Source organism: Chanodichthys erythropterus, chromosome 14 (genome assembly GCF_024489055.1).
Source record: "Chanodichthys erythropterus isolate Z2021 chromosome 14, ASM2448905v1, whole genome shotgun sequence".
Lineage (NCBI taxonomy): Eukaryota > Metazoa > Chordata > Actinopteri > Cypriniformes > Xenocyprididae > Chanodichthys > Chanodichthys erythropterus.
In genome coordinates this window covers 1,285,137-1,310,361 of record NC_090234.1, presented here as the reverse complement: position 1 = coordinate 1,310,361, position 25,225 = coordinate 1,285,137, and the positions used below count along the sequence as shown (strand labels likewise).

At 37.8% G+C, this 25,225-nt stretch overlaps 2 protein-coding genes across 13 annotated transcripts in view; one reads left to right on the top strand and one right to left on the bottom strand.

Moving 5' to 3' along the window:
• The window catches only part of LOC137036379 (NLR family CARD domain-containing protein 3-like), a 32,817-nt gene extending 19,036 nt beyond the window's left edge, over positions 1-13,781 (bottom strand). For all 12 annotated transcript variants that reach the window (XR_010897168.1, XR_010897165.1, XR_010897166.1 and 9 more), the window contains exons 1-7: positions 13,642-13,781; positions 13,333-13,417; positions 11,510-11,623; positions 10,242-10,343; positions 8,342-10,144; positions 7,037-7,210; positions 5,552-5,725 (exon numbers count right to left, since the gene is read on the bottom strand). Coding sequence is in view for 3 of the 12 variants with exons in the window: in XM_067410523.1 (XP_067266624.1) it covers positions 5,552-5,725; positions 7,037-7,210; positions 8,342-10,144; positions 10,242-10,343; positions 11,510-11,623; positions 13,333-13,382 (2,417 nt within the window). In the remaining 9 variants the exon portion in view is untranslated. The remainder of the gene's footprint in view (positions 1-5,551; positions 5,726-7,036; positions 7,211-8,341; positions 10,145-10,241; positions 10,344-11,509; positions 11,624-13,332; positions 13,418-13,641) is intronic.
• A 1,737-nt stretch (positions 13,782-15,518) lies between these two features.
• On the top strand, positions 15,519-25,199 carry lims2 (LIM and senescent cell antigen-like domains 2). The gene is made up of 11 exons (XM_067410545.1): positions 15,519-15,890; positions 18,187-18,346; positions 18,435-18,501; positions 18,693-18,813; positions 18,907-19,056; positions 19,784-19,934; positions 20,076-20,168; positions 20,488-20,536; positions 20,657-20,732; positions 21,439-21,614; positions 23,964-25,199. The coding sequence occupies exons 1-10, from the start codon at positions 15,760-15,762 to the stop codon at positions 21,575-21,577; spliced, it is 1,137 nt and encodes a 378-aa protein (XP_067266646.1). The 5' UTR covers positions 15,519-15,759; the 3' UTR covers positions 21,578-21,614; positions 23,964-25,199.
• The last annotated feature ends 26 nt before the right edge of the window (positions 25,200-25,225 follow it).

The following is a 25,225-nucleotide window of genomic DNA, read 5'->3' as shown; positions in this document are numbered from 1 at the left end:
GCAAATGAGTTCCAGAGGGGGGAGAAGTGTGGGCCACACTGTGTGTGTCCCCTCTGATGCCAGCAGCCAATCACAGCACTCAAATGGAGAAGCGCCAAAATGCAATCTCCTCCTCATCGGAAAGGGATAAAGGTACCCTTTCAACAGACACTCCTTGTTCTTGGTCTTAACTCTGTGAGGAGTGCGACATTAACAGATATACTGTTCTGAGTCTGTCCTGCATGAGGATAGACATTAACAGATACACCGTTCTGAGTCTCCCATCGGGTGAGACACTAACAGATACAACACTATTCTGAGCCTCTGGTTCATCCAGAGAGACAACAAAAGGTCCTACGACCTGAGTCTACAGCTTGTGAGGCAGCAACAGAGACGACCACATTCTGAGCCTCTAGCCTGCGAGGAAAGAGACATTAACAAACACTACGTTCAGAGTTTCCGTCCAGCAAGACAGTAACAGCATCTGCAACAAGGTTAAGCTCAGGAGAGCAAACCTTCACTCCAAGGTACCTTCGTCTGCGTGTTCCAGATTGTTAAGGATCTTCTGCACCTACAGCAGGGCCTCATCTGCGTGTTCCAGATTTTAGGACCCTTTGGTGCTCCAGGAGATCAGCATCCCACAGAGCTTCGTGTTCAAGACTGTTGAAACAGATTCTGGCTCCTCTCCCCACTGCATTGTCACCCAGCACAATCAGTGGAAGACGTCACCGTCATCGGACTCAACCAAGTGGAACGTAAATATCACTTAACCAAACCTCTTTCCAGAGACCTTGGCATTGTTGTATATTATCAGTATATAATTTCCTAATTCCTATTAGATGTAATATAGCTGATGTTAGTTAATAACAAATAATCTCTCGTTTATTTGTTTGGTGCATAATAAGGTTCTCCACCTTATTATTTTCAGAGAAACAGTTTATCTTTCCATAAGATAACGTAACTCTTCTTTCTTTTCATCTTATGCACTTTATTCCTTTATCATTCATGGTATTCGTTTAGTAGTTTTGTTAGTTATTCTTGTTTATCTTTTGTTAATAAAATGTATTTTATTATACTTGTGTCTTCCTTGTGCTGATAATACAGAAAAGGCTCTACAAGTTAGGAATATCAGCAATCTTTCAAAGAAATCAGTTGACCACTTAACATTAACTCTAAATTAATGAAAAGCCCCTGTTGAGAGTGTTCTCATACTGTCAAGATAAAAGACCTTAAATAGTGCTCTGAACTAGGGAAAGGGGGGGAAGTGGTCATCTGATGTACTCCTAACCACACCGTAAGAGACGTGTGATCCAGTGCCCTCAACATTTATTTGCACCCTTAGTAATTATGAGCAAAGGTGGCTGTGAACATAAATCTGCATTGTTTATCCTTTTAATCTTTCATTCAAAAAATTCACAAAATTCGAACCTTTAATTGAAGGAAAATAATTGAAAGTGGGGGGAAACTCACATTATGAAATAAATGTTTTTCTCCAAAACACGTTGACCACAATTATTGGCACCCTTTTATTCAAAACTTTTTGCAACCTCCTTTTGCCAAGAGAACAGCTCTGAGTCTTCACCTATAATGCCTGATGAGTTTGGAGAACACCTGACAAGAGATCAGAGATCATTCCTTCATGCAGAATCTCTCTAGATCCTTCAGATTCCCAGCTCCATGATGGTGCTTCTTCTCTTCAATTCACTCCACTCATTTTCTTTAGGATTCAGGTCAGGGGACTGAGATGGCCATGGCAGAAGCTTCATTTTGTGCTCAGTGACCCATTTTTGTGTTGGATTTGATGTTTGTTTTGGATCATTGTCCTGATGGAAGATCCAACCACAGCCCATTATTGGATTTCTAGCAGAAGCGGTCAGGATTTGATTTTTTATCTGTTGGTATTTCATAAAATGCATACCATGTATCTGAACAAGATGTCCAGGACCTCCAGCAGAAAAATAGGCCCACAACATTAAAGATCCAGCAGTATATTTAACCATGGACATGGGGTACTTTTTATCCATTTGTGCACCAAACCCATCTGGTGGGTTTGCTGCCAAAAAGCCCTTTTTTTTAGTTTCATCTGACCATAGAAGCCGGTCCCATTTAAAGTTCCAGTCGTGTCTGACAACTGAATATGCTGGAGATTGATTCTGGATGAGAGCAGAGGATTTTTCTTGAAACCCTCCCGAACATCTTGGCAAGGCAAGGCAAGGCAATTTTATTTGTATAGCACATTTCATACACAATGGTAATTCAAAGTGCTTTACATAAAGAATAATAATAAAAATAGAACATAAGGAATAGAAATAACAGTAAAAACAGAGAATTTTACCGCAATATTTAAAATGCATTAAAAGTCAGAATCAAGATGATACATAAAAGATATAAAATACATTAAAAATAAAATAAAAACAGGAAAAGGAATTAAAAGAATAAAAAGATAATACGTATAAAATAAAGTGCAAACAGTTCGGACATAGCACAGTGCTCAATCAGCAAATGCATAGATAAAAAGATGTGTTTTGAGTCTGGATTTGAATGTGGCTACTGTAGGAGCACACCTGATCTCTTCTGGAAGCTGGTTCCAGCTGCGGCTGGCGTAACAGCTAAAAGCAGACTCTCCCTGCTTTAAGTGAACCCTTGGTATTTTTAAGTGTGTTGATCCTGATGATCTGAGTGATCTGTTAGGTTTATATTCTATGAGCATATCTGCAATGTATTGGGGTCCTAGGCCATTGAGTGATTTATAAACGAGTAACAGTACTTTAAAATCAATTCTAAATGCAACTGGAAGCCAGCGCAAGGACCTGAGGACTGGTGTGATGTGTTCATGTTTTCGGGTTCTGCTCAGAATCCTGGCAGCAGCGTTCTGTACGAGCTGCAGTTGTCTTATGGTCTTTTTGGGAAGGCCAGTGAGGAGCCCATTACAGTAATCCACCCTGCTGGTGATGAAAGCATGAACAAGTTTCTCTAAGTCTTGACTGGAGACAAAGCATCTAATTCTTGCAATATTTTTGAGATGATAATATGCTGATTTAGTTATTGATTTAGTTATCTTGTGGGGATGTAGGTGCTGTTTGATAATTTTTTTAGGCTTTCTGAGACTCAAGACTGAACTAATCTCTGCAATTCTCCAGCTGTGATCCTTGGAGAGTTTTTGGCCACTCAAACTCTCCTCCTCAGTGTGCATTATGACGATTTAGACACACATCCTCTTCCAGGCAGATTTGTAACATCTTTAGTTAATTGGAACTTCTTAATTATTGCCCTGATAGTGGAAATGGGGATTTTCAATGCTTTAGCTATTTTCTTACAGCCACTTTCTTTTTTGTGAAGCTCGACAATCAGTTTTTCTTTTGCTGCACAACAGAACTATATTCTTTGGTTTTACTCATTGTGATGAATGATTAAGGGAATTTGGCCTTTGTGTTTCCTCATGTTTATTCACCCTGGTGTGCTAAAAAATGTAAATATGAATGGGAATATACTTCAGAGATATTTTACTCATTAGAATTACTAGGGGTGCCAATAATTGTGGCCAACATGTATTGGAGAAAAACATTTATTTCATAATGTGAGTTTCCCCCCACTTTCAACTGTTTTCCTTCAATGAAAGGTTAGAATTTTGTGATTTTTTTGAAAGAAAGATCAATAGGATAAACAATGCAGATTTATTTTCACAGCCGCCTTTGCTCATAATTACTAAGGGTGCCAATAATTGTGGAGAGCACTGTATATTATATATATATGTGTGTGTGTGTGTGTGTGTGTGTACAGGTGCTGGTCATATAATTAGAATATCGTGAAAAAGTTCATTTTTTATTGTAAATTATTTTTAAAAATGAAACTTTCATATATTTTAGATTCCCTACATGTAAAGTAAAACATTTCAAAAGTTTTTTTTTTTTTTTTAATTTTGATGATTAGAGCATACAGCTCATTAAAGTCCAAAATCCAGTATCTCAAAATATTAGAATATTTACATTTGAGTTTCATTAAATGACAATCCCTACAGTATAAATTCCGGGTATCTCTTGTTCTTTGAAACCACACTAATGGGGAAGACTGCAGACTTGACAATGGTCCAGGAGACAATCATTGACACCCTCCACAAAGAGAGTAAGTCACAGATGGTCATTACTGAATGTGGTGGCTGTTTACAGAGTGATGTATCAAAGCATATTAAATGCAAAGTTGACTAGAAGGAAGAAATTGGGTAGGCAAAGGTGCACAAGCAACAGGGATGACCGCAAGCTTGAGAATACTGTCAAGTAAAGCCGATTCAAACACTTGGGAGAGCTTCACAATGAGTAGAATGAAGCCGGAGTCAGTGCATCAAGAGTCACCACACTCAGACATCTTCAGGAAAAGGACTACCAAGCCACTTCTGAAACAGAAACAACGTCAGAAGCATCTTACCTGGGCTAAGGAGAAAAAGAACTGGACAGTGAACAATGGTCAAAAGTCCTTTTTTCAGATAAAAGTAAATTTTGCTTTTCATGTTGAAATCATGGTCCCAGAGTCTGAAGGAAGACTGGAGAGGCACAGAATCCAAGCTGCTTGAAGTCTAGCGTGAAGTTTCTGAAGTTAGTAATGATTTGGGGGGCCGTGACGTCTGCTGGTGTTGGTCCATTGTGTTTTATCAAGTGCAAAGTCAATGCAGCCATCTTCCAGGAGATTTTGGAGCACTTTATGCTTCCATCTGCTCATAAGCTTTATGGACATGCTGATTTCCTTTTCCAGCAGGACTTTAGCACCTGCCCACAGTGCAAAAACCACTTCCAAGTGGTTTGCTGACCATGATATTACTGTTTTATTGGCCAGCAAACATGCCTGACCCCTGAATCTATGGGATATTTTCAAGAAAAAGATGAGAAACAGTCGATCCAACAATATACAGATGATCTGAAGGCTCAATAGTGCCTCAGCAGTGCCACAGGCTGATCACTTCCATGCCACACTTCACTAATGCTGTAATTTGTGCTAGAGCAAGTCATTTGCTGTAATATGTGCTGCCGACCAAGTATTGAGTGCACAAATGAACATACTTTAAAGAACTTGAACTTTTCTGTTTTGAAAATCCATTTTTTGATTGATCTTAGGAAATATTTTAATATTTTGAGATACTGGATTTTGGACTTTCATGAGCTGTACGCTCTAATCATCAAAATTAAAAAAAAAAAAAAAAAAAAAAAAAAAAAAAATTTTTAAATGTTTTACTTTACATGTAGAGAATCTAGAATATATGAAAGTTTCATTTTTAAAAATAATTTACAATAAAAAAATGAACTTTTTCACGATATTCTAATTATATGACCAGCACCTGTGTATATATATATATATATATATATATATATATATATACATACATGCTTATTTTTCTTAAATATATACATGTATGTGTGTATATTTATATATACATAATAATTATACACAAAACAAACACACATATATCACGTAAACACAGACTCTTATTTTGTACATGATAACCACGGTTATCGTTGAACAGCCCTACTCTGCAGTATAACTAAAGTTAAGCTTGTTACAAAACTCCTCCAGCTTGACATACTTGAGTTTGTCCAGTCTGTAGTTGGGATGGTTGAGTTTATCAGAGAGCAGCTTGACTCCTGAATCTCCTGGGTTATTGTAGCTCAGATCCAGCTCTCTCAGGTGTGAGGGGTTTGAACTCAGTGCTGAAGACAGATAACGACAGCCTTCTTCTGTCACCATACAGCCAGACAGCCTACAAACACACACAGCAACAGCAAACATGACATTAGTTTGACAATCAGATCAGTCACTATCACACACTGACCTGTGCAGTATTTTCTGTACAAAATTAACAAAAGTGTCTGTGGAAATGTACTAGAGTAAAAGTGTTAATTTACTTTTATTAAGGTAGTGAAGTCAACAGACATAATTATTTGCACTATAGAATTTTTTTCAAACATTTACATCTATTTCTGTCATTCAGTAGATATTATTTATTTTTAAAAATTTAATTCAATTCAATTCAATTCACATTTATTTGTATAGCACTTTTCACAGTACATATCATTTCAAAGCAGCTTTACAGAGAATGCATGTCAAAATTACAATTTAAGAAGAATGCAGTTAGCAAATAATGTAATAATTTGGGCAATTAATTTATAAACACTGTTAGCATTTAACTTTAAGGTAGAAGCAATGAGCTCCCCAACAATAATTAGGATATATAGAAATTTGGGAATGTGCATGTTGCATCTTCTGAGGTCCTCGCAGGAGTTGACGCCATCTCTTCACAGGTGTTGGTCATCATTAATAAATTCCAGTAATTTCCATTGACTTCTTTTTTCAAATTTCATTGTTTTGAAATTTCAAATTTCATTCATCACCATGGTTCATATGCACCTGGCCTGGAAGCTACCGGCCCCCTAAACACTACCATGCATGAGAGTTATGGCCTATCTGTCTTTGATCTGTTTTGGCAATCATCAAGACAACGGTGCGTTTAGGGGTGTCTACTTTCGGAATCTTCGCTCTTTGGAATACGTTAAACCACCTACTGTGATCACGGATACTGGCCCACAACGTGAAAATGGCACTGGTAAATGCAAGATCCATCTGTAACAAATAGTTTATTTTAAATGATTTTTTTATATTTCAAGATTTGGACTTCTTATTTTTGACGGAAACCTGGCTCAATGCTGGTGAGTTGGCTTCATTAGCAGATTTATCTCCAGTGGATTGTAATTATTTAAATTCTCCCAGATTAGTGGGTGTGGCTGAGGCTTGGCAACAGTTTTTAACACTCTGGGGTCTGAGGCTGATTTGGGGTCCTGGTGTAGTTTTGACATGCCCTGACATTTGTCTTTTTTCTCAGTTGCTTATAAACATATTAATGAAAAAAGTCTCAATACACTGTATTCAGCACAAACTAGGCTACTATAATATGTGAGCAACAAATACTTTACTGCAAATGTTGTTTTATCTTTTGTTCTGGCATTTCATTGAGAGCGCATGTAAAAAATTTAATGGTCATAGCATTGTGTTCATTTTATGGAAAACCATTTACCTCAGTATCTGCAGTTGACAGTTTGGACTCTTCAGTCCATCAGAAAGAAGCTTCACTCCAGAATCCTGCAGGTCATTGTTACTCAAGTCCAGCTCTCTCAGGACAGAGTTTGAGGATTGTAGAGCTGAAGACAAACTCTCACAGGAATGAGTGGTGATATTACAGGACTGTAGCCTGTGTAGAGAACAAAACAAACAGCAATATGAATGTGTATTAGGTAGGGTTTATAATCAAATGCACAGATGACTTGCAGAATCCTTGAGTTTAGCAATTTAGTTGAGGCAAAGCTAAAACCATCAGATATATTCAGTGATTATTTAATTTAAGAAAGAATTTAAGACTACAAAATAAAATTAAATAGCTTCCTTTAGATTATATAAATGTAAAATGTTTCAATAATTCATCGAATAACATTTCATAAAGCATCAAAACAGGGCAGTTTACTAAATATTTTATGTACAGATCAGATGATTTAGTCAATGAGCCAGATTAGCAAATCTGAATTACCTGTGCTCTGAAAAGAACTACATATCATAATGTAGGCTACTAGTTATATAAAAAAACAACAGGAAAAACAGTCATCATGGGTAACTTGAAAGTTACTTTAACATCCTGTAACATTTTTCAAGTCTAATGACTGATATTCTGTTGTGCACTACCAACCCTGTGATAATACAGCATTATTCTGATAATTTGGAATGGTGAACAATGCTAAAAACATGGAAAGTGCATAAGTTATTAACTACTGTATTATTTAGGTGCACAGATGTCAACAAACAGCACATGAAACTCATCAATGGTAACAATCAATTAAAAGCTTTATGCTGCAGTGCATGCTGGGTAACAGCACAGTACAAAACTCATTCATGGCTCTCAGCATACACTGCATCAATAATAAATTATGAAGTTGAATTGTCTTACTATTTTCTACCTTTATTCTTGTTCTTTTTCTTGTAACTTTTTAGCAGCTTGTTTTGTGATGAGCTGCTCTGCTTATCTAAATATTTCATTGATTGTCACCATTGTTGAGGTTTTTATGACAAGTGTTCATATCTAAATCTGTAATTGTTATTTTAAATATGTACAAACAATGTTGTATCTTTGAAAGAGAAGCTGTAGTCACCTTGTCACATTTTTTTTTTCTTTGCATTTTTTATCACAACAACTAATTGTCACTAATACCAATTTAATCAATTTAATACCACTACTACTCTTCTGTTTTGCTTTATACACCACAAGCTAAATTCATGAATGTGATAATGTTTTGAATTTGAAAGTGGAGTGATTGTTGTCAGTGTTTCTTACTGAGCTGATCTGGATTCTTTAACCAAAGGCAGCAGCTTCTGAAGAACATCATCTGCTCTATTTTGTGCTCCAGCAAACTGTTTTAGATCAAAAACATCCATCTTCTGTTCTGATGTCAGCAACACATAAACCAGAGCTGACCACTGTGAAGAGGAGAGTTTGGTTTCTCCTATTTTTCCAGATCTCAGATAACGCTGGATCTCCTGCATCAGTGAATCATCACCCAGTTCATTCAGACAGTGGAACAGATTTATGGATCTCTCTGGAGAGTGATTCTCCCTGATCTTCTGTTTGATGTACTGAACTGTTTCCTCTTTGCTGTAGGAGCACCTTCCTGTCTGTGTCAGTAGTTCTCGTAAGAGAGTCTGATTGGACTCCAATGAGAGACCCAGAAGGAAACGCAGGAAAAGGTCCAGCTGTCCATTTTTACTCTGTAAAGCCTCGTCCACAGCGGTCTGATGGAGCTCAGATAATGAAACATGTTTTGATGAATTATTTTGTAACAAGTACAAAATCATAGACAACAGACTTTGTTTGCTTTGATCAAATACATTTCTGTTCTCGTTTGTAAAGTAAATGTGTGCATATAGAGCTGCTAGATGTTCCTGAAGGCTCAGATGAACAAAGCAGAAGACTTTCCCCTGATACAAGCCCAACTCTTCTCTGAAGATCTGAGTGCACAATCCTGAGTACACTAATGCTTCTGTCACATCAATGCCACACTCTCTCAGGTCTTCCTCGTAAAAGATCAAGTTTCCTTTCACAAGCTGCTGGAAAGCCAGTTTCCCCAGTTTGAGAATCATGTCTTCATCTTTTACCTTCTCATAGTCCTTCTCATGTCTGATGTTGGTCTGAATGATCAGGAAGTGTGTGTACATTTGAGTGAGAGTCTTGGGAATCTCTCCTCTCTCTGCTTCACTCAACATCTTCTCTAGAACAGTGGCTGAGATCCAGCAGAACACTGGGATGTGGCACATGATGTGGAGGCTCCTTGATGACTTCAGGTGTGTGATGATCCTGTTGGCCAGTCTCTTATAACTGATTCTCTTCCTGAAGTATTCCTCCTTCTGTGGCTCATTGAAGCCTCGTACCTCTGTCACTCGATGGACACACTCAGAGGGGACGAGATCAGCTGCTGCTGGTCTGGAGGTGATCCAGATGAGAGCAGAGGGAAGCAGATTCCCCACAATGAGGTTCATCAGCAGCACGTCCACTGAGGCTGATTCAGATATATTACACAGTTTCACTTTGCTCTTAAAGTTCAGAGACAGACGACACTCATCCAGACCATCAAAGATGAACAACACTTTATATTCTTCACTGGATATTTCCTTTTTTTTGGTTTCGGGGAAAAAGACATGAAGAAGACCTGAAAGACTGAGTGTTTTGTCCTTCATCAAGTTGAGCTCTCTGAAAGGAAGTGGAAATATGAGCTGGACGTCCTGATTCTCTTTCCCTTCAGCCCAGTCCAGGATGAACTTCTGCACAGAGACTGTTTTTCCAATGCCAGCGACTCCCTTTGTCAGCACAGTTCTGATGGGTTTGTCTTGTCCAGGTAAAGGTCTAAAGATGTCATTGCATTTGATCGGTGTGTCCTCTGTTGCTGCTCTCCTGGATTGTGTCTCAATCTGTCTCACCTCATGCTCATTATTGATCTCTCCACTTTCACTCTCTGTGATGTAGAGCTCAGTGTAGATCTCATTCAGGAGTGTTGTGTTTCCCTGTGCTGCTGTTCCTTCATTAAGACACTGAAACTTCTTCCTCAGGTTTGATTTAAATGTGTTGAGGCTGTAGGCTTTATGGCTGTAAAAAAAAAAAACACCACAATAAGCACAATGCATAGTTCTGTAGTTCTTTATCATATATTCAAATTCATATATCTGTTATAGAAATGTTTTACCTGAGATCAGGCTGTGTATCTCCACTCTTTAAATGTATTGGCTGATCTATAGATGCATCACTCTTCATAGACTCTGGTTCTGATCTCTTCTGATGAACTGAGCTAAAACAGAGAGAGATTAATGTGAATACTTCAAATTACTGTATTCAACAACTCAATTCTTTATTTATCATTAAAGGTGCCATAAAATGCAGATGTAATAAAGATGTAATATAAGTCTAAGGTGTCCCCTGAATATGTCTGTGAAGTTTCAGCTCAAAATACCCCATAGATTTTTTTTATTCAATTTTTTTAACTGCCTATTTTGGTGCATCATTATAAATGCGCTGTTTCAGTGCGTCACCTTTGAATGCTCGTGCTCCCCGCCCCCAAGCTCGTGACTCTATAATACGTTGCATAAACAAAGTTCACGCAGCTAATATAACCCTCAAAATGGATCTTTACAAAGTGTTCGTCATGCAGCATATCAGATCATGTGAGTATAGTATTTATTTGGATGTTTACATTTGGTTATGAATGAGTTTGATAGTGCTCTGTGGCTAAAGCTAACATTACACACTGTTGGAGAGATTTATAAAGAATGAAGTTGTGTTTATGAATTATACAGACTGCAAGTGTTTAAAAATGAAAATAACAACGGATCTTGTCTCCGTGAATACAGTAATAAACGATGGTAACTTTAACCACACTTAACAATACATTAGCAACATGCTAACGAAACATTTAGAAAGACAATTTACAAATATCACTAAAATATCATGATATCATGGATCATGTCAGTTATTATTGCTCCATCTGCCATTTTTCACTGTTGTTCTTGCTTGCTTACCTAGTCTGATGATTCAGCTGTGCACAGATTCAGATGTTAATACTGGCTTGTCTAATGCCTTGAACATGAGCTGGCATATGCAAATATTGGGGGCGTACATATTAATGATCCCGACTGTTGCGTCACAGTCAGTGTTATGTTGAGATTCGCCTGTTCTTCAGAGGTCTTTTAAACAAATGAGATTTATGGTGTTTGAGACTCACTGTATGTCATTTCCATGTACTGAACTCTTGTTATTCAACTATGCCGAGGTAAATTCAATTTTCAATTCTATGGCACCTTTAAAGAAATAACTCTTATGTGTGTTTTACATTATAAAGTAAAGATAAAAATACACATGAAGAAAGCACAAGAAGAATGTCCTATCTCTCGTCATGCCCTAAATACATGATAATATAGAATGTCATACTATAATCATGTTTTTATAGAAATGTTATACCTGAGGCCAGTCCGTGTATCTCCACTCTTAAAATATATTGTCTGACCCATAGATGCATCACTCTTCATAGACACACAGCTGGGCTCTGGTTCTGATCTCTTCTGATGAACTGAGCTAAAACAGAACATCCTTTATGATTACAATCATCTTAAAGGCACATTATGGGGTCGCTAAACTCTTCAAAGCAACAAAAAGGCATAGATTGATGGTGCAGTGAATGAGTGTGGAATCTTGTCATGCCAATTGTTCTAATAATGTTTATGGGGAAATAATGTATAAGGATGAGTGAATGCATGTTTTTAACATGACTGTGGTATGAAGCAGAACATGGCCGAGAATCACAGGTGTGATTGCTAATGAGAGACAGATATCAGTGCCAGACGTGAGTCCCAGGGGATATAAAGGAATGAGGACATTTCATTCTACTGAAATACTCTCTAGTGCTGAAATACTGCTCTACAGGTCAGTTTATTTGATTAATTAAAATGATGAGGTAACACAGCGCTGTTTCATTTGGTGTAACGTTACACTATCATACTAAACTGAAAGTTGTAATGTTATTCTCTGTATTAGTTTGTTGGCTGAATGAGACTTAAAGCTGCAATATGTACAATTTTTGCAGTAAAATATCCAAAAACCACTAGGCCAGTGTTATTTATTTTGTTCACTTGAGTACTTACAATATCCCAAATGTTTCCAACATTTGTATGTAAATCGTGAGAAAATTGCCATTTAATTTTTACAGGTTTTAATAGTCAAGGGAAATAATATTTACTTTGTGATGAATTGGAAAAGTTGATTGGTCATGTGTACTGGGTTGTAAAGATGTTGATAAAGTTTGGGTTTGTTTTAAGGAATTATTTAGTAAGGTTTAGATAGTGTAGCTCCATATAAGAAAGTAAGAGTTAAACAGATCAGAACCTTGGATCAATGATGATATATTACAGCAGATCAAATTAAGGAATGATTGTTTTATAAAGTTTAAGAATGATTTGGAAGGCAGTAGTTTAGAGCTTTATCAATTAAGAAGAAATGAGGTTAGGGATATGCTAAGAGAAGCAAAAATAAATTATTTCAAGGATAAGATAAATTAAAAAATAGACATGAATCAAAAAAAGCTTTGGGGAGTGCTAAAACATTTAGGATACTCTAATGCTGTAAATGTGAAGTCTTCAAAAATTAACCTAAAGGAGGAGGGGAACTTCATTTCTAATCTGAAGGATGTTGCAGAAACTTTTAATCGTTATTTCATATCGTTAGATAATACTTCCAGAGCGGCCTGATATTCATAATGAAAATCAAGTGAAATCATTTTATGGGCAACGTGGAATTATTCAAGATTCTTTTAAGTTGAGACCAGTTACTGTTACAAATCGCTCCCAGGAAGACGAAGATGAATGTATAAATCCAACAAGGTTTATTAACAAGGCATAAAGGTAATCTAACAACGTAACAGTGTGCTACAAAGCAGGTTCACACAAGCATTAACACAAACAATACCAGACAACTAAAGGGTGAAAAGGCAGGAACTTAAATACAAGGTTAATAAGGGAACTAATGGTGAACACCTGTGATGAATTACCATGACAACTTAAAGGTGGCGGGAAAACAGAACAAAGGAAGACATGTGACAAATGAATACAAACTAAAGTCCATGAAACTAAGATAAACAAGGCAAAACTGTAACAGTTACCGTACGAGTTTTAAAAAGAAGGATTATTGTTTTCAGTACATGTTAAACTTTTAAAAACCAGAAATAAAAATCTGTAGACAGTAATTTCCTCTATAACATAAAAGGATACTTAATGAGTTCCTCAAAGTACCTGTGTTCTGGAGAATATTCTTGATTTCTGGATGTTTGTGTGTCGTCCATGATGGATCTGAACAGTTTGATCTCCACCTCTGACTCTAGACGGAAGTGACAAACAATCACAGAAACTGAAGTAATCAAACAGCTTTTATAACTCATCTGAATGATCTTGAGCTGGAGAAATGGATCACCATCACTCAAATACATGAAGTTAGTCACATGTAAACACAAATGATCTTTAAACTTTTACACAATCACAGTCAGCATTAAACACACAAGAAACATTGTTCATTTTCTTTAGGTTGAAGAATATCATACATACTGATTCACAGAAATCCTACAGCTTTTCCATCGAGTAGATACACATAAATTCCTGCCTAAACTTTTATAATCGACTCTATTAAAGTTTTAAAGATATGTGTCTGGAAAATGATCAATTCTGTCTGTTTAAAATGGCGAATCTGAAGATGTACTTTCACTTTCATCTAGACATGAAGTGCGTGTCATGGGTTGCCAGATCCTAAAAATGCCCAGCACAAAACTGACTCAAAACCTGCCAAAAGGAATGAAGACTAGATCAATTTCAGTGTTGAAAGTCTGTGGTTTTACTGGAGATACTGTTAAACTGTTGCTCTAGTACATTTTCAGTCACAGTTTACAGCTGCAGGATTCACAAACAGCCTTAAAAGAAACATTTTTATTCTGTTTATAATTTATTTGGACAATATATAATAATAGTGATTGATGATTTTATCTTTACTAGTTTACATGTACATTAAATATTTAATCCTACAGGGTCCTCCGGGACAAATTTTGGCAAAATCATTTTGTTTTTGTTTGTTTAAAAATAGTTTTCTGCGCCCTCTTGTGACCATCGTGCGCTCCTACACCCATATATTAAACAAATACTGACAATTAAGAATTTTACTATTCATCGATCATCGAACTGATTACAATAATGTTACAATAAAATGAAATTGACATCAACGAAAAAAAATCATAACACTTGTCACTGTGTCTGATCAGATCAGAATCACATTCTGAAGAGTTCAGTGTTATTCCATGTGTTCATGTGACCAACACTTATGAAGAAACGGCGCCAACTCCTGCGAAGACCTCAGAAGATGCAACATGCACATTCCCAAATTTCTATATATCCTAATTATTGTTGATGTATTTCATTTTTCCAGGAGCTCATTGCTTCTACCTTAAAATTAAATGCTAACAGTCTTTGTAAATTAATTACACAAATTATTACATTATTTGCTAACTGCATTCTTCTAATATTGTAATTTTGACATGCATTCTCTGTAAAGCTGCTTTGAAACGATATGTATTGTGAAAAGCGCTATACAAATAAATGTGAATTGAATTGAATTTAATGTGTTCAGTAAAGAGAGATTGACGATAGACTACAGAACTATTGATCAATGAAGCACAAGAGGTGATTTTCTGTACTCGTGAATCCTCTCATTATAACCAAAAACATGTACACACAAGTGATGGACATCAGGAGTTTCTGCAGAGGAGCAGAATGAGAAACAGAGAACACAAACACTGCAGAGATACTGAAGTTACGCTCTGTGCTGTTACTGCAATTACTATGATAAATACTTTATAAAATCAGAACTCATAATGTAAAAAGAAACAAACAAGATCAGCATAATGCTGTATTGTTCTGAAAGAGACACAAAGAGTAATGTTCCCTAACACTGCTGTCATTTATGTGTCTCAGTGATTTACTATTGATATAATTAACATCATTCCTGCGTCACATTAATTGTTTAGTGTCTAATGCAGAAGATCTTGTAGAATCTTCTCAAACATTTCAAACATCCACTGGAAAATATGTATATATTTACATTTGAAAGAATTATGACCTAAATGCTGTTTTTGTTGATATTAAACATGAGCATTTGCTTTCATATGTAATTAACATTATTCACAGCGCATGTGTCGAGTGGAGCAGAACTTCACCAGTTTGACCAAGTTTTCTTCATGTGTATCTGTGATTTTCTGGAATCGGTTTGGTTTGGATCATCAAATGAAATGATTTCCAGGATAAATCAGTGGAAGGTCTCAGAGCAGAAGGACTGAATTCCCAGCTTAGCTCAGTGTTTCCATCAGCTGCCCGGTTTGGAGATGTGCTGAGGTGTATTTATAGAGGAGGAATGTGTTGCTGAAAATAACCCTGTCAGAGTTAGGAACAGCAACAGATGTACACTGAGAAACTAGATCTAAACACTAGATTAACAAACATCATTACAGTAGGTAAAAGATGATCAAATGCAGACACACTAGTGTTTCTGGTGAAGTCTGGTTTATTGTCAGGTGTCACACAGGTCAGCAGTCGTCGGGTGGTTTGGCAGGAGCAGGACAGACGGTCTATCATTGACTCGCGGTCAGACACAAGCTCCTTCAGTCCGTGTCTGTGGTCGTGATGGAGGTAGAGCGTCCAGCGTCCAGCATCAACGGCCTCCAGCAGCACACCGAGATCTCTGCTGAATCTGAGACTCCTCGCCGCAGCGATGTCAAAGTCTACAAGGAGTTCTGTGACTTCTACGTGCGATCGTGAGTCTGCTGCTCCACACAGCTCCTGAATGCTTCAGAAAGGGTTAAAGTAGCTCTTTATTTCACATGAACAAGTTATCCTTATATTAACCAGTGCTTTCTGTACTGTAACTGTAACAGTGCTGTAGAATAACAAATATGTTTATTATTAAGTGCTTCAAGTAATCGGACAATATTTATTTATTTGTTAAAGATTTATTTTTGGCGTCTCATTGTAGATTCAAATCTATAAATTAAAATGTTTTGCATTTATGAAGAAAAAGTTCAGCACGGCTCTATCACTATTTCCTCAATGGTGTTCAGTGTCTTTGGGTGGATTAGGACTGTTTGTGATTTGCTCTTAGTGATTTATGAGTCCTCTTGACTACTACTAATGTTTCACTGATTTAAGAGCTATAGTTTTAACACTAAAATGCTTTGTGAAATACTCTTAGAGCAAAAATTTAGGACTCCTAAAATTAGGACTGACTGTTCTGCTATATTTCTCTGTATGAAGCAGAGACTTTATTCAGGCAACAGAAAGACACATTTTTACTGAAAAAGGAACAATACGTAATCATCCATCTGATGTCACAGCATCCTGACGGACTGATAAACAGCTGATCAGTTCAGTTTTCCATGTCGAGTGCAGTATCAGACGCTCTGACACTAGTCGACACTTGACTGACAGCTGTGTGCTGAACAGATGAAGCGTTACACACAGATCCACATGCCACACATGATCCTCGAGCGCTCTGAGCTTCACAGAGAGAAACACACTGAGAAACTGCTGTGATATTCTTCATTATCTCGGCACAGAGAGTTTAGATGCTTTTATCCAGTGACTCTTTACAGTCAGTCACTCTTACCACAGTAATGATCTGACACGCACAGGATTGTGGGATATCATAGGCAGAGATCAGGGGCCGTATTCACAAAACATTTTATCTTACCACTAAGAGTTCTCCTAAATAGCAGTAAAAGTTCTTAGCTAAGAGTTTTCTCTTAAAACCTATTCACAAAGCTGCTGAGACAAACTTTTACTAAGGAATAGAGAGAAGTCTTAAGCTAAGAGTAAGGGCGGGGTTGACCTCGTTGCTATGGAGTAAACACACAGTGATTGGCTGATGGGGAGGAGTCAGTGATTTAATCATAGAAATATTGTAGAATGAGGTGTCATGTTTCCACATTAAAATAAAGGTTTTAAAATACAAATGTTGCCCTAGTCAAAATAAAATGTTACCATATTGTTGCCATAAAGTTTTTAAAATGTAGGCTAAGTGTCACTAATTAAACTATACAGTTAATATATATATATATATATATATATATATATATATATATATATATATATATATATATATATATATATATTTTTTTTTTTTTTTTTTTTTTTTTACTCTATTAAATTAATTGTAAGTGTGAACCCATGAAAACCACTGCCACAGGTAATCAGACAATATTTATTTATTTGTTAAAGATTAATTTTTGGCGTCTCATCATAGATTCAAATCTATAAATCAATTTTTTTATATATATTGCATTGCATTTTATTGCATTTATGAAGAAAAGGTTCAGCACGGCTCTATCGCTATTGTCTCAATGGTGTTCAGTGTCTTTGGGTAGATTAGGATTGTTTGTGATTTGGTCTTAGTGATTTAGGAGTCCTCTTGACTCCTAACGTTTCACAGATTTAGGAGCTAGTTTTAGCGCTAAAATGCTTTGTGAAATACTCTTAGATCAAAAATTTAGGACTCCTAAAATTAGGACTGACACGCCCATTATTTTTAAGAGTTTCTCCTAAATCGGCAATTTAGGAGCTACTTTTAGCCTTAAGATGTTTTGTGAAAAAGGAACAATATGTAATCATCCATCAGGATGTCACAGCATCCTGACGGACTGATCAGTTCAGTTTTCCATGTCGAGTGCAGTATCAGACGCTCTGACACTAGTCGACACTTGACTGACAGCTGTGTGCTGAACAGATGAAGCGTTACACACAGATCCACATGCCACACATGATCCTCGAGCGCTCTGAGCTTCACAGAGAGAAACACACTGAGAAACTGCTGTGATATTCATTATCTCGGCACAGCGAGTTTAGATGCTTTAGATGCTTTATGCTTTTATCACAAAAAACTGAATTCAGCTCCTCTTTTTATTGCAGTGATTCAGTCTTTAGATGCTCTTATTAATTCATTCACACGAGAGCAGCGGTTCTGAGCTATTACTGATGTTTCTTCACAGCTCGATGTTTCTAATCTGTTTTCTGCACTTCAGTATTTGAGGAATCAGAAGATGAACTTTGTCTCCACAGCAACATGACGAACGCTTTGGCCCACGCGGTGTGTGAGTGCTGTAAGAGCGGCTTCACGCCGACGGAGAAGATGGTGAACAGTAACGGAGAGCTGTACCACGAGCAGTGCTTCGTCTGCGCCCAGTGCTTCCAGCAGTTCCTGCACGGCCTCTTCTACGAGGTCAGACACGAATATGTACTGAACTGTAGGAACAATAATACTGTGTTTTCTGTGACGTGACGCATGTGTCCTGCTCTTGCTCTCTCAGTTTGAAGGCAGGAAATACTGCGAGCATGACTTCCAGATGCTGTTCGCTCCCTGCTGTCATCAGTGTGGTGAGTGAATGTTGAACTGATGAAGCGTCGAGAGTAACTCGCTGTGATCACATCAGTGTGAATGAACCTTCAGCCGTCTGTAGGCTGGAACTGGGACTCAGTAGAGCTGTCAATACTTGCTCCGTCTGTTGAATCCTGGGTAAAGGAGTGATGCGTGCAGCACGTGACCGTGTGATTGGTTGTGTCTCCAGGCGAGTTCATCATTGGCCGTGTGATCAAGGCCATGAACCTCAGCTGGCACCCCGACTGCTTCTGCTGTGATCTCTGTCAGGCCGTTCTCGCTGACGTGGGCTTTGTGAAGAACGCAGACAGGTGAGTCTCACCGCTGGGTAATTCAGAGAAAACAAGCCATTGAATGGAAACATTTCAGTTCAGATTCAGCAAATATGATTTTCTGCCCGACAGACATTTGTGCCGCCCGTGTCATAACCGTGAGAAGGCTCATGGTCTGGGGAAGTACATCTGCCAGAAATGTCAGGCCGTCGTTGAAGACGTTCCTCTGATTTTCCAGAACGATCCGTACCATCCTGACCACTTCAGCTGCAATAACTGCGGGTGAGAAACACAAACACACAGTGCCGGACGGATGAGAGCTTCTCATTCTGCAGATGAAGCAGGATTTTATCAGTTCCTCTTTCCATAAAGACGTTTAGAGCCGGACTCGAACACTTGTACGGTTCAGAGCGCGTTCACACCGTCGAGTGACGCATCTGAAGAATCTGTGGTGAAGCCGAAGAGAGTTCATTTGATGAACAAGGAATAAAGCTTTGAAAATTAATTAATAAAATACATAAACTGCCTATGACAGCGGCTGCCCACAGAGATGAAAGTTGTGACTAACAGGGAAGTTCATGTTTATTATTTCCTGCATAATGAATTAATCACATGATCTCCATCTGTTGTCCGTGGAGAAAAACATGATTTTTTTGAGTCAGTTTAAGAAATAAACAGTAGTAATATGTTCCTTTAAGGTGCTGCAATGAACTGTTTAGTACAGCGTTGTCCCTTTAAAGAGGATCTATTATGCCCTTTTACAAACTCTTGATGTTGTTTTTGGTCTCTACTAGATTGAATGTTGATTATTTTCCTCATATTTATATATTAAATTATTTAAATGAGGAATATTGTGAAGAAACTCAAGATGGAGTTCAGAAACACTGACACTGATATAGAGAAGAACTGGAACTCAAACAGCAACATGAAGATGAAGATGGTAATAACAGGACCTTATAAACCATATAACCTCTTTGATCGGTGTGTGTGTGTGTGTGTGTGTGTGCAGTAAGGAGCTGACGGCGGACGCCAGGGAGCTCAAAGGCGAGCTGTACTGTCTGCCGTGTCATGATAAGCTGGGCGTGCCGATCTGCGGCGCCTGCAGGAGACCCATCGAGGGCCGTGTGGTCAACGCCATGGGCAAACAGTGGCACGTGGAGGTATTTCATTACAACCCATCATTAACAAAATGCCAGAATATATTAAAGGATTAATCCTCATTGAATCATCATCTAAAGCTTGGGATCTTCACCTGTTACCCTCATTCTTTCATATGCTCGTGTGTGTTTGTGTGTTTGCAGCATTTTGTGTGTGCTAAATGTGAGAAAGCGTTTCTCGGTCACCGGCACTATGAGCGCAAGGGCTTGGCGTACTGTGAGACTCACTACAACCAGGTACAGTCTCAGTTATTCACCGCAGTACTCATCTTCATTACGCATTATGAATTAATTATTCAGGATATCAAGATCAAGACATGATCAATATCAGCATTATGAAACAGATGATTGCTGTCTGTTCAGTTTATACTCGAGTCGCTCAGTTTACTCTCAATCATTGTTGGGATACTGCAGTAACATGAGGATGTTCAGATTTCACACTGAAAATGTGAAAGGAGTGATAGAGATGACAGAAAAACAATGTGTGCCTACAAACACTGGACAGTCCAGATATCCTGCTCATGATCCGAATGTGTGTGTCACATGTGTGTTACAGCTGTTCGGAGACGTCTGTTTCCACTGCAACCGCGTCATTGAGGGAGACGGTGAGACGGCTTGATATAAACACTTCAACACTGTTCAACATTTGTGTTATCTGTATAATGATCTCAGGGTTTACACTGGAGACTCACATGTACGCTCGACTCTTCTCTTCTGTCTTTCAGTCGTGTCTGCGTTGAATAAGGCCTGGTGTGTCAAATGCTTCAGCTGCTCCACATGCAACTCCAAGCTGACACTCAAGTGCGTACGATCACTGACATTAAAACACATTCACATTGACTTCAGTTCATCAGGAGACTGGGGCTAGATGTCACTTCAGTGGATATTTCTCATGGTAGTTTCAAATCAATTTCTGTACAGACACAATCCTTAAAATCAAAACTGTCTAGACTTCCAGGCAGCCGGTGTTATTCGAGTCATGCCCAGAATGGTGCATCCTGCCTGGGATGTAGTTTCAGAAACTCAGCCGGTCACTGCTCTCTTAAACCTTCAGAACCCAAGTCCACATTTTCACCCGTGTAAAGCCCGTCTGCACTCCTGACAGATCCTTCCACTAGAGTCTGTTAATCTTGATAATGGACAATATTTATAGCACTATGTATTCTGATTTTTACTCAGAAGAATTTCTAAGGGTGCCAATAATTGACACATTTTGCAGAAAATCTTTTTCTTTCTTTTAAAAATTACTCAATTTAAAGGTTGGATTTTTGTGAATATTTTGAATGAAAGACTAAACTGAAAATAATTTTGCTTATATTTACCAATGTTGTCAAATATTAAGGAGGTGCTCTAAACTTGTTCACCATAAAGTCGAAATGAAAGGGAAGGCGGGGCTTGAATTTGTCAAACCAGTTTTTGTCATCTAAACTCAGAGAGGGTCAGAAACACTGTTTTCCTGATCTGTGCTTCAGCTACTGTGTGTGTGTGTGTGTGTGCTGTTGTTCAGGGATAAGTTTGTGGAGATGGATCTGAAGCCCGTGTGTAAGCGCTGCTATGAGAGAGTGCCAGACGAGCTCAAGAGACGCTTGTCCAGACGTGAACAAGACAACAAGGACAAGAAGAAGAAGATGCCCATCTGTCTGTGATGATTCCTGCCATCACAACACTTGTTTCACCTCAGCGGTCAGTGCTTTAACCTCCCTAAAGGCATGAAATGAAGCTCCTCTCATCATTTACTCTCTCTCATGCCGCCTGATGGGCCTCGTTTATAAAACACAGGTTCACACAGATGAACTGAGAGTGTGCGTACGCTAAAATCCACCAACGCTCATATTTATAAAATTGGTCTTTGACTTGGAAAAGTGTTTCGCTCCAGGACAGGGTCTAAAAGACATACACGCTTTTCCTTGAAGTCGGAGTACAGCGGGTATTTGGAATTTAAAGCAATTCTTCCACTCATCATTCAGGATTTGGACTTTGACTGGTGCTCTTCTATACGCTAATGATATTAACTAGGTGACGTTTACAAGGCAGAGATCTGAAAGCATTCAGCTGCGCACAATTTCAAGATCAATTGCGATTTATAAATTTCACATCTGAAAGAGAGGCACGTTTTTTCAGATTAAATGTAGGGCGGTTTCTATGCAACATTTTATAAGGCAAGGCAAGGCAATTTTATTTGTATAGCACATTTCATACACAATGGTAATTCAAAGTGCTTTACATAAAAAAGAAGAATAAAAATAGAACATAAGGAATAGAAATAACAGTAAAAACAGATAATTTTGCTATCTGGATTTAAAATGCATTAAAAGTCAGAATCATGATGATACATAAAAGATATAAAAATACATTAAAAATTAAATAAAAACAGGAAAGGAATTAAAAGAATAAAAAGATAATACGTATAAAATAAAGTGCAAACAGTTCGGACATAGCACAGTGCTCAATCAGCAAATGCATAGGTAAAAAGATGTGTTTTGAGTCTGGATTTGAATGTGGCTACTGTAGGAGCACACCTGATCTCTTCTGGAAGCTGGTTCCAGCTGCGGCTGGCGTAACAGCTAAAAGCAGACTCTCCTTGCTTTGAGTGAACCCTTGGTATTTTTAAGTGACATGATCCTGATGATCTGAGTGATCTGTTAGGTTTAAATTCTATGAGCATATCTGCAATGTATTGAGGTCCTAGACCATTGAGTGATTTATAAACAAGCAACAGTACTTTAAAATCAATTCTAAATGCAACTGGAAGCCAGTGCAAGGACCTGAGGACTGGTGTGATGTGTTCATATTTTCTGGTTCTGCTCAGAATCCTGGCAGCAGCGTTCTGTACGAGCTGCAGCTGTCTTATGGTCTTTTTGGGAAGGCCAGTGAGGAGCCCATTACAATAATCCACCCTGCTGGTGATGAAAGCATGAACAAGTTTCTCTAAGTCTTGACTGGAGACAAAGCATCTAATTCTTGCAATATTTTTTAGATGATAATATGCTGATTTAGTTATTGTCTTTACATGGCTACTGAAACTCAGGTCTGACTCCAAAATCACACCAAGATTCCTGACTTGATTTTTAGTTGTTTGACCCCTAGAGTGAAGGTACATGTTCACTTTGAAAACTTCATCTTTGTTTCCAAACGCAATGACTTTAGTTTTGTCTTTGTTTAACTGAAGGAAGTTTAGGCACATCCGATTTTTAATTTCATCAATGCATTGACACAGGGAGTCAATGGGGCTGTAGTCGTTAGGTGATAGGGCTAGGTAAATCTGGGTGTCATCTGCATAGCTGTGATATGCAATTTGTAAATAAGGCCCCAGATGTTTATGAGTTTCTTTCTTCAAATAAACACAAATTAATATTTTTAGAAAAATAATCAAATCTGTGAGTTCATATAATGTAAGTATACGAGATCCCCAAAGGGGAGACGCTTCAAAAACCACACCGAACGAACATGACGGGAATCCAAACAAGCCCAGTGGATGAATCAATGTCTTCTGAAGCGAAACGATAGACATGAACATCATTTCAGCTGTCATACATGTTCTCTTGATGTGAACGTCTGCATCTTGTGTAGTGTGATGCAAGCGTGTTGTGAAACTCATGACGGTCCACTGTGTTTCTCTCCCTGAGATTCAGAACATGTCCACGTCTACATCATGAACACATACATAACAGCTGGATGGAAGCAATGGTTTATAGTTTAAAATGTTTATTAGTATTTCTGTCTCTATCACACACACACACACACACCTATTGGCTCTTATGGATTAGACATGTTCACTAAGGTCCCGTTGATTCACAGAGATGGACTGTTTTTCTAAAGAATAAAGTCATATACTCCTGAAACGGCATGAGGGTGAGTAAATGATAAGAGAAGGTTCATTTTTGGGTGAACGATACCTTTATTTAATGAAATGTAGGGTCTTTTTAACTCTTTAGCTGTAGTCATGTGACACTAATAACACTTTCATTCTGAGCACAAATATCTTCTCTGTCATGTTGAATGATTGATTGAGCTGTTAAACTGTGTTTGCAGGAGAAACATGAGACTTCACTGAACGACTCCAGCGTCTGATACACTCACTGGATACACAGTGTTCATGTGTGGAGGATTGTGTTTGTGTTGAATCTGTTATGAGCCTCATCACAGCTGAGACAGATTTATTGTAGTTCATGAACATGAGGAGATATGCAGACTTGTGTTCTGTTGTGCTGTTTGATTCCTCTCGAGTTCTGCTGAATTATATTTTATGTGTGGATGTTTATATCATTCAGCTGAAAAAACACAATAAAATGTTTTACTGTAACATCATGTCTACTATTGCACTGAAAGCAAGCGCTACGAGTACAGATCCTTTTGATCATTCATTCCAGACATGTACAGATATCTGTCCTTTCACTTAAGTAAATCAATTGAAAGTGGAAGGAAAATTTTTCACTTAGTTTTTTTAGTTTTCTAACACACATCAACCATAATTAATTATACATTTTTATTTAATACTTTTTGAAACCTCCATTTGCCATGACAGTCTTCTTCTATAATGCTTGATGAGTTTGGAGATCAGAGATCATTCCAGTTTAATACTCTCTCCTCTTTAGTTTTCCATAGGATTCAGGTCAGGGGACAGTCAGATTATCATCTTTAGATAACTGGAACTTCTTAATTATCGTCCTGATGGTGGAAATGGGACATTTCTATGCTTTAGCCATTTTATTTGAATTTCACAAAATAAAAAACTATCTTTTTCTCTACATCAGAACTATATTCTGTGGATTTTCTCATTGTGATGAATGATTATGGGAATTTGGTGTTTCCTTACATTTATACTCCTGTGGAACAGGAAGTCATGGCTGGACAATTTCATGATCCTACCCTACGTCCCAATGTCTGTACTATCCATCCTAAATAGTATGTATGTGAGATTAAAATAATTTAATGTCATCTGTTATTTTTCATCTGCAAATACCAATGTGGAGTTTTATAAATATCCGAATGGCCATTAACTTTTAAATGCATCATTATGCATTAATATGAGGAGAGTTCTCCACATGAAAGACTCGCGACTGCAGATCAACGTGCTGCATTTCTCTCCGATACGGTAGGAAATTAACTAAATGAAATGTGGAGGAAGTAAGATGATTGACAGGCCAGTTTACGGTGACAGGATGCGACAGAGAGAAAAGACGCGATTGTATGACGTGTTAGTGTGTCCCAAAGCTTGTCTACTCTTTTGCTACACACTCAAAAGTAAGTACTTTTTGTTCACAGAAAGAGTACAAACTTTTAGGGCGTAGTAT

Bases quoted from the DNA above. Each gene is read 5' to 3' on its own strand.
- lims2 (XM_067410545.1), top strand. From the start codon at position 15,760: ATGGAGGTAGAGCGTCCAGCGTCCAGCATCAACGGCCTCCAGCAGCAC. The intron at 15,891-18,186 runs GTGAGTCTGCTG...TTGTCTCCACAG, and splicing joins TGTGACTTCTACGTGCGATC to CAACATGACGAACGCTTTGG. The intron at 19,057-19,783 runs GTGAGAAACACA...GTGTGTGTGCAG, and splicing joins TTCAGCTGCAATAACTGCGG to TAAGGAGCTGACGGCGGACG.